The sequence below is a fragment of the Sphaeroforma arctica genome (assembly GCF_001186125.1).
Source record: "Sphaeroforma arctica JP610 unplaced genomic scaffold supercont1.466, whole genome shotgun sequence".
Taxonomy (NCBI): domain Eukaryota; class Ichthyosporea; order Ichthyophonida; genus Sphaeroforma; species Sphaeroforma arctica.
Window position 1 is genome coordinate 8,114 of NW_014040092.1, and position 8,734 is coordinate 16,847.

Consider the following 8,734-nt stretch of genomic DNA (forward strand, 5'->3'; position numbering starts at 1 on the left):
TCATCTGTAGTCATTAAAATCTAAAATGTTTTAAGTTTAGTGGGCATGAGCATGGTATATTTCAGCTACCTCAACTAACCGATACAATTTATAAGTAGAATATGAACTTACTTGAATATTGTTTGCTTCCTCTTCCAAACATCGGAGGCGAATACTCATTCATAGGTATGGTCTTGAAATAATCGTAGCAAATGATTACAATTGAGATCATCACCAATTGTGCAAAAAGAATTTTGCGATGGTATCTTCGACATGATGAGCTGTAGCGACCTACTATCTTCGGACTGCCTAGTATTTTTGGATTGTTCGTCTTGCACATATTGAATGAGAATCTTCTGAGCCTGGCTTCTTTCCCTGGGCGAGAAGAAAGCTGACTTGAAGCAATGCGGTGTGGCCTATCTGTATTTTGCTTAAACGTTCGCGTTCTCCTCGTGTATAGCTTTGTAAATCTATTTTATTTTCAGTAGTTCTTATGTCAGCTACAACGTTGTGATTTGCAAAGCTATATTCATACGATATGCAGATAATACTGCAAAAGTTGTATATACATATAAAAGCCGTGTATATTCCAGAATGTATTTACAATATAAAAGTATGTATTAATACAACTTTTTTCTCAAATAAAATTAAAAAATATGGGATATTTCAAATTTTAAATTTGACTAGCGCTCGCCGCTCAGTCACTCCTCCATACTCCATAGAGTCTCCTGAAAAAAAGAGCAATTTTGTTTTGAAGGCTGTGTTGAGTTGCTGACTCGCTGTGAATTTATTTGTAAACAAATTAAATATATCAAACAAACAAAAAGAAGCGGAAGCGGTTTGAAGTCTTGGGACTTCAGCGCTAGGCCTAACCCTTGAGCTTGAAGCCGAAGCCGCCCGAAGGCTCTATAGTAGATAAATAATATTTTTTAAAGAAAAGCAAATGGAGCATGGCCTTCTAAAAATAAATCAAACATATTTTTTTAAAGAGTGAATAAAATTTTATTTTTTAAAACAATACTGTGGCGAAATACCAAAATATACTAAGGTTGCTATGACTACTAACTCCATAGTCACATGCTCACATAGTCCCAACCAGTTGCTCATTATTCAACCAATGAAAATATTAATCAGATCAACTGGAAATGACGAAGTCTCGAACCGGCAACGGCAAAGTTTTTGTATTGTTTTTACATACAAAACAAAAACTAATAATATGTATCTATTATGTCCCACAGCCTCAGCCCTCGAGCGGACTCTCAGCACTCAGCCCTGGGCCCCTGGCGACCGTCAGTCTACTTGGTGCCCATCTCTCAGGAACCAAGGGGGTCGACCGGTCGACTGCAAGCATTTCTTTTGGTTTTTGTAAGAATATAAAAGTATGTATTTTGAGTTTGGACTTTGGAGTTTGGAGTCTGGACTGTCCACACAATCACACTCAACAAGGCAATTACCAGTCACCAGTCGGTGGAGTCCCTTCCACTGTAGTATATTTTTAGAAACAAATCAAATACTTTTTCTAAAAATACAAATAGTCTTGTTTCATGTTTCATAGCCTTCTCAAAACATATTCTTAGCCTAAAAAAAAATCCGCTAAATCTAATATATTTACATAGCCCTCTAAAAGTCTAAATTGCATATTGTTTTTCAAAAAAATTTAGAGGGCTATGTCTATAAAAAATTCTTTGTTTTCTAAAAGCAAATTGTCTTTATTAGAGGGCTATTTCCATGACCCTCTCTGGAATTGTCTCTCAGAAATGATTTTCTCTCATGACCGAATCCATTTCTCTCTCTACTAGCCATGTGACACCGTTCGTCTCGGGCCGTCCTAGCCCACCACGCTCACAGTCTCACAAGGCTCAGCGAAAAATAGGACATGCGAGACATTTTCTGCAAACAACGAGTGTCCGATTTTTATATAATAAAATGTGTATTGTCCGATTGTTATATAATAGAATGTGTATTGTCCGATTTTTATATAATAAAGTGTAGATAAATTAATTTAGAGGGCTATGTAAAATGTGAAGCGACGATGTCACAAACATTTGACATGTGTCAGGAATCAGGAAAGTGTCAAGCGCTACGCACTTCAAAAGGCCCACTTTTTCTTCCCTTTGCCTCTGTCAAATTAATCAAAATAGGTCACTAGCGCTCGCCTCCTGAAAAACATAAAAACAGCAACAATAATAAATTCAGCCCAGGTGACTCAACGTCCGGCTCGGGAAATAAATACATAAAAGTTACTGTACCCTCACAGGAGCCATACCGTTATCATTGCAACATTGTAGTACAACGTCCTTCGGACGTTAGTTCGATCCTCTATATTTTAGCTTCTTCTCTAGAGGATCATAATGCAACTTAAAAAAGTAATCGATATGATAATTTCTCCTATATATATAGTTTCAAAACGCCTATGGAAGCCAAGACTGAATAAATATATACTCAGGTCATGAGTTTTGTCCTAACAATTATCATCAGGCATCAGCTAACCTCCACGTCCGCTACTTGTACTGACAGTTGGCAGGTTGTCAACTGTTTGTATTAAAAGGCTCAAGGGCCAAGGCTCAAGCAGGCTGTCAAGGCAGTCAAGGCTGTCAAGGCTGTCAAGGCTGTCAAGGCTGTCAAGGCTGTCAAGGCTGTCAAGGCTGTCAAGGCTGTCAAGGCTGTCAAGGCAGTCAAACTCCCGGGCCCCCGGGCCCCAGGCTAAAGCGCACGTAGATAACCCGCCAAAACTGTGCCTTCATGACTGTAACTTAGACTGTACGTCGTACGAAGTTCCGACTTCCGGGCCGCCTATTTACAAGTCGGTTCGGATGTGCTACTTTGGTTTTATTGACACAGTACGGTATTCAAAACTGATGACTATAAGGGCATTCCTTTGTTGGCTTCATTTTGGGCGAATTTGGAGCATATTTTAGGAATTGGCTTCGCATTAGCTTCATATTGACTTCATATTGGCTTCATATTGGCTTCGTATTGGCTTCATATTGGCTTCATATTGGCTTTTCGTCGGCTTCAAATTGAAATATTGGCTGCAAAAATTCCATGGGTACAAAATTAGGGGTCAGGACAAAAATGTAAGTCAAAAGTTTTTCCCCCCTGGTTTTCGGACCCTCTCCAGTCTCCGCCAAACCGCTGATATTACGTAAAAGTAAACCATTTGACTGAAATTGGGGTATTGGTCACCACGTCTGGGACAAATAGTCTCACTGGTCTGTCATCTGTCACTCTGAGTCTGGAATCTGGACTCTGGACTCTGGGCTCTGGGCTCTGGGCTCTGGGCTCTGGGCTCTGGGCTCTGGGCCCCTCGGCCCTCGGGCCCTCTGCCAGAACAAGGCTCATTCTCTCTCTCTCTCTCTCTCTCTATGTATGTATGTAGTATTTATGTGGAGAGATATGACTACTGAGTCTACATACTACTAGACTACTACTACTAGCTAAATACTACTAAGAGAAAGAGATGGGGGTCATAGGACCGGTTTGCTACATACCACGCGTTTTGTCGTTTACGACTTTACGAGCGATACAAAACTCGGCCCATCTGGATCAGGATCTGCTCTCTGCTCTAAAAAGCCGCCAAGCTTGTCGCTTCAAGCTCTGAAGAGTACCGATTTCACAACATCCCTTTCGGTACACTCATACACTACTTGTATTGCGGCCTACGTGGGACGTAGGAACAGCAGATAACTTTTGTCTTTTTGAGTTGCGTGCCAAATTGTCAATGCGTGTCGAATTCGATGCGTGATCTCGAGAAATATATTTGTTTCAAATTTCAATATTTTTAATAATAATAAATCAATTACTATAAAATCGATACTGTAGTAACTGTACTGGGTCTGGATATAAATTGTTTTGAAATAAAGAACAATTTTATTTTGTAAATATGAAAACAAGACCATACATATAGTATTTTAGAAACAAAGACAATACAGTCATACGGCATACCTCTTTATATGTCCACCTCTTTAAGATGTCTACCTCTTTATATGTCCAATTTTTATTTTGGCCAACCCCCTATATAAGAGTCAGGTCTTTTTAGGCCGGTCCTGCAGCCTGCTCTTGGAGGTTTTAGGGTTTTTCAAGTGTGAATATTTCACCTTTCACCTCAGCTTGACGGTAGCTTTATCTGTAATACATACACTAGAGTACGTATTACAATAGATCCTGATGGGAGACACTTCTAGTGGTGAACGCTGTTGTGCGAAAGGATGCGCTACAACGCACCCAGTGGGTGGTGCACACAAGTGTGCTGGTTGCGATCGAGGTATGCATTCCTTTTGTGGCGATCACCTTGGTGAGGGGCATGGCTCAAATTCAATCGGTTACTGCCTGTCTACAGATAAATGCCAGCCACCAAATGACATGTGGGAGTCTGGTTTCGCTAATAACAGACAGACAGAGCCAGACGAATTGACACAAAATGCACCTACAACGAGTGAACCAGGCGGATCGACACCACAGTCTACGCTCAAGCCAGATATATCGTCTGGTATGAAAGGAGTATCTAGTATGATAATAGATGAGCTTACTGTTGGTAAGAGGAAGGGAACATATAAACAGACTGTTTTATCAAACAAGGTGAACTCCTATACAACAAAAAGAATCAATCTAACAAACAAAGATAAAGGTGTTATCGTGCGTACAATCTAGAAAGCGGGATACAGCTTAGACCTATCATGGAAAGACAACTATCGTAAGGATTTAGTGAAGGAGGCCGCGCGGGTAGCGCATGAAAAATTCGGCGTCAGTATCAAAACAAGAAGAAGGTTTATTGAGTCTGGAGAGACGATACTCGGTCAGTCTTATGAGGTATATGCAAAAAAAAAAATTATCGAGAAAGGTGAGGAATACATCACGAGTTTGAGAAGCGTTTGATTGAGTTGGTCGGTAAGGTTAGAGAAGCTGGTTTTAGTGTATGTCAGGGCTTGATCGTCACGAAAGGGAAGGAGTATTTAATCAGAGCGCCTAGAATACCCCCTGGTATGACCCATACTCCCATAGGTTGGACCCCGAACCTGATGGTATGAAACTGACCCAGACTTGTCTTACCTCTTTATATGTCCAAATATTTACCAATCCCGGGAACTGGACATATAAAGAGGTATGACTGTAAACGTTTTGTTTTGTTTTTTTCCATTTGACTGTCTATTTGTTGTTGTTGTTGTTTTTTAAACAAAACGAAATATATGTATTTACTATGTACTGTAGAGTGATGTAGACTGTAGTGGAGTCCGTAAACACTAAACACTAATTTTCAAAAAATGAACATTACATATAACTGAGTGACAGTGTGAAGCTCAAGTGGCAAGGCTGGGATATTTATCATGTTTGTTCACAAATATTTCGATTTTATCCCCCCACCCCAGAGAGCACGTCAATACGGTCCGGGACTCAGGGTATTCTGTATTACATAGGCTTAAAACATGAAATTTGTTAAGACTGCGACCACTATGACTGCGACTCTCGACTGCGGCCACTATGCCTGCGACTCTCGACTGCGATCACACCGGCCCGAATTGACTCAGCACATATCTTCCATTGTCGACTCACTTGGCCCAAGCTTCAAACGGGAATTTACTGACCACTTCTTCCCATCAATCTTTCCTGAACCACTACAGCGACTATGAGAGCCATACCATATGTTCATACATTGTATCATACATACTTGCCATTTTTGAAATAGATAATATTATCCATATGCCTGCGACCGGGTCTTGCGACCACTATGCCTGCGACTCTCGACTGCGACTACTATGCCTGCGACTCTCGACTGCAACTACTATGCCTGCGACTCTCGCCTGCGACCAGTAAGTATGCCTCTCTCACAAATGTTTTTATTGTCATACCTACGGAGAGAGTTACAGAGTAACGGAGTGACAGAGTAGTAATAGTATTATTATAAATACCTACCGTGCAACCGACACCCTTTCAAATTAAAGAAAGGGAGAAATATATAAATGCGATATGCCGTTGAAATTATTTGTCATTATTGAATGAGAAAGAACGATGTGCCACTAATGAACCGTCATGGTGTGGCACATGGGCTTTCTGTAACTAGGTTTGTAATATTCATTGTCGGTCGGAAGAATGTATCAACAAAATAATGCCAATTCATAATCATGGCTTTATACTCATAAATGATTTTTTTTATTATGTTTCCACCCTTCTCAGATTTTTCGGTTGGGTATGCAAGGAAGGAAGTAGAGCTTGTAACGTACAGGTATGGTATGCTGTATATTCTTTTATATATCATTCTACGCGTCAACAAGCTGTACTTTATACAGACCGACAGCGCCACGCTCGGAACCAAGACATTGGTCGTGTACATGACGGACTGGCCCGTGGAGCTGATGCGGTCCATGCTGCTGAACGCGCTCGGCAATATACGACGCGACGGCACGTACATATACAACATACCGAAGTACCGCAGCTTGCACGGTACGCACGACGCCCAGTGCCGCGACATACCGCGAGTCAGTCGACACGGGGTCGCACAACGTCGACCGTGGGCGGACTCTGGTGAGGAGCGAGCTGGAGCGAACAAGCGTCCACGTGACCATGGACGATGTTATGCGCGCCGCACTGTACTCGGCTTGCCGCAGTTTGCTGGTTCCTGCTCCTTGACCTTGCAGTGGCGCAACGTCGCCAGCAGCAGCGACCCCTTCTTGCCATACCCGCCCCCACCCGTGCTGGTAAACTTGAGCTCCACGGCATGGCACTACAGAAGCCCGCGTGACTGCGATGGGCTCCCGTACAGACCCTTGAACTTGGTGCAAATCTTGATCTTGCAGCGTGGTGCTGGCGCACACTAGATGCGCACAAATTCAATAGGATTGTCTATCAACTCATTATTCTCAAGACGCATGCAATAGTCGCATAAATAATATTATTGGCTGATCGGAGGATCAACTAGGTAACGTTAATAGGGATCATATTATTATTTTCAAAAATGACAAGTATGTATGTTACAATGTATGAACATATGGTATGGCTCTCATAGTCGCTGTAGTGGTTCAGGAAAGATTGATGGGAAGAAATGGTCAGTAAATTCCTGTTTGAAGCTTGGGCCAAGTGAGTCGACAATGGAAGATATGCGCTGAGTCAATTCGGGCCGGTGTTGACAAAACACTGTTACTATCGAATGTTCCATATATTCGCTTGCTGACCTACTAAGTAGAGTACCCACCTCTGTAGTACGGATCGGGTCTACGCCGTGTAGTGCGGCGGAATGGGTTAGTGCAGAGACAAAATACTGAGAAGGACCAGGTTATCTGTCATAATCCGGTCGAGGAGCGAGGAAGGGGGTAAGCCAATGCCGCACCAGACCACGGATGAATTTGGTATGTGTTGGCTGGTCTGGATCGGAAGTATCATAGGCGGAACCAACAAGCGTGTTGATTTGGTTGGAACCAAAATTTGGAAGTAGTACTTCAACCGCGTGATTAGCCGGGGTATGGGGAACATTTGTTGATATGTCAGGGACGGGTGAGGGTACGGTGGTTCTTCAACATGCTGGAGAAAAGATCCAAGGTGTTCGTGGAGGGTCCAGATACCGTGGAAGTCGTGGCACTCCTCGTTAATAGTCCCTAGAAATCTATATTCGGTTGAGCCATCTCGCTACCGAATTATTCAGATATAAATAAAGTTGGAAAGTAAAGATATTTCTATTAATAGAACTAGACCAACTCTTATTCAATCAAGAGTTGACCGCACTCGTCATCACCAAGCCAACACTCATCCTGACTGACAGCAAACCACCTGACAAGACAATATCTAGTCCGAAATGGGTGTTTGTTGAGAAATGGAACGACAAAGGCATCGTAGTCCGACTGAAGAGCCAATTGACAGTCGCTGCATGGTCCGCCGTTGAAGGAATTGATTATACTCGAAGATATCCCCCAGTGGTCAACAAAGATACATTTTTGCTAGCTCTGCTAGCCCACACAAATATGACCGTCCACCAGTACGACACGCCGAATGTTTACCTAAATAGGGACCTCGAGGAGCCAGTATATATGCGTGTACCCAGAGGATATCATCTACTAAATTAACATCTTTCTCCTACTCAACAGGCATTACTAGCACGATCAATAAAAGGAGACAAGACAAGTCGTGTGCAAAGTATCAAAACCTCTATATGGTTTACCTCAATCCGGCGAGCTCTGGTATCAACAAATTAAGGCGCTATGTATCAAGAAAGGTTACATTCCACTATATGAGAACAAAGCTTTATTCGTCAAACGATCTTCAGTCGGACAACTATGTATACTGTTTGTACATGTGGACGACAAAATTGTGATGTGTCGATTGATAGCAGATGCGGATGCAATAACTCAGACAATGAAGACCCAATGGAAGACTACATATATGGGCGAGCCTAACTGGTTTCTTAAGCTAGAAATCAATCTGGACACACCGGGCGAAGTCAGCATCCATCAGGGCCAATACACAATGGATCTACAATGGGTCCCTTGCATTGGAACCAATTATATTGCTACGGACAAAGATACACCTTACGGTACTTGGCGGATGGTACGAGACCGGACATATCACTTGTAGCGAACCTACTGGGACGTCATTTAGTCGCACCGATGGAACGCCACTTACGAGCCGCCAAGCGAGTTTTACGATACTTGTTAGGAATAAAAGATTTGGACATCACATACAGTAATGATATACCCTTCACGCCTATTTTTTCAGCTGACAGTGACTACTGTTCAAACTCAGAAACACAAAATCTACTACAGGAAAGATT

The 8,734-nt window shown here is 42.3% G+C and overlaps 2 protein-coding genes across 2 annotated transcripts in view; one reads left to right on the forward strand and one right to left on the reverse strand.

The window, feature by feature from the left end:
• SARC_06496 (hypothetical protein) overlaps window positions 1-163 on the reverse strand; it is a gene marked incomplete at both ends in the record, with an annotated part of 5,959 nt that extends 5,796 nt beyond the window's left edge. The window contains one exon of the mRNA XM_014299588.1: window positions 112-163. Coding sequence (XP_014155063.1) covers window positions 112-163 — 52 coding nt within the window. The remainder of the gene's footprint in view (window positions 1-111) is intronic.
• A 5,809-nt stretch (window positions 164-5,972) lies between these two features.
• On the forward strand, window positions 5,973-7,637 carry SARC_06497 (hypothetical protein; the record flags this gene model as incomplete). The annotated part of the gene is made up of 3 exons (XM_014299589.1): window positions 5,973-6,037; window positions 6,151-6,199; window positions 6,264-7,637. The coding sequence occupies 3 exons, from the start codon at window positions 5,973-5,975 to the stop codon at window positions 6,789-6,791; spliced, it is 642 nt and encodes a 213-aa protein (XP_014155064.1). The 3' UTR covers window positions 6,792-7,637.
• Between the last annotated feature and the right edge of the window lie 1,097 nt (window positions 7,638-8,734).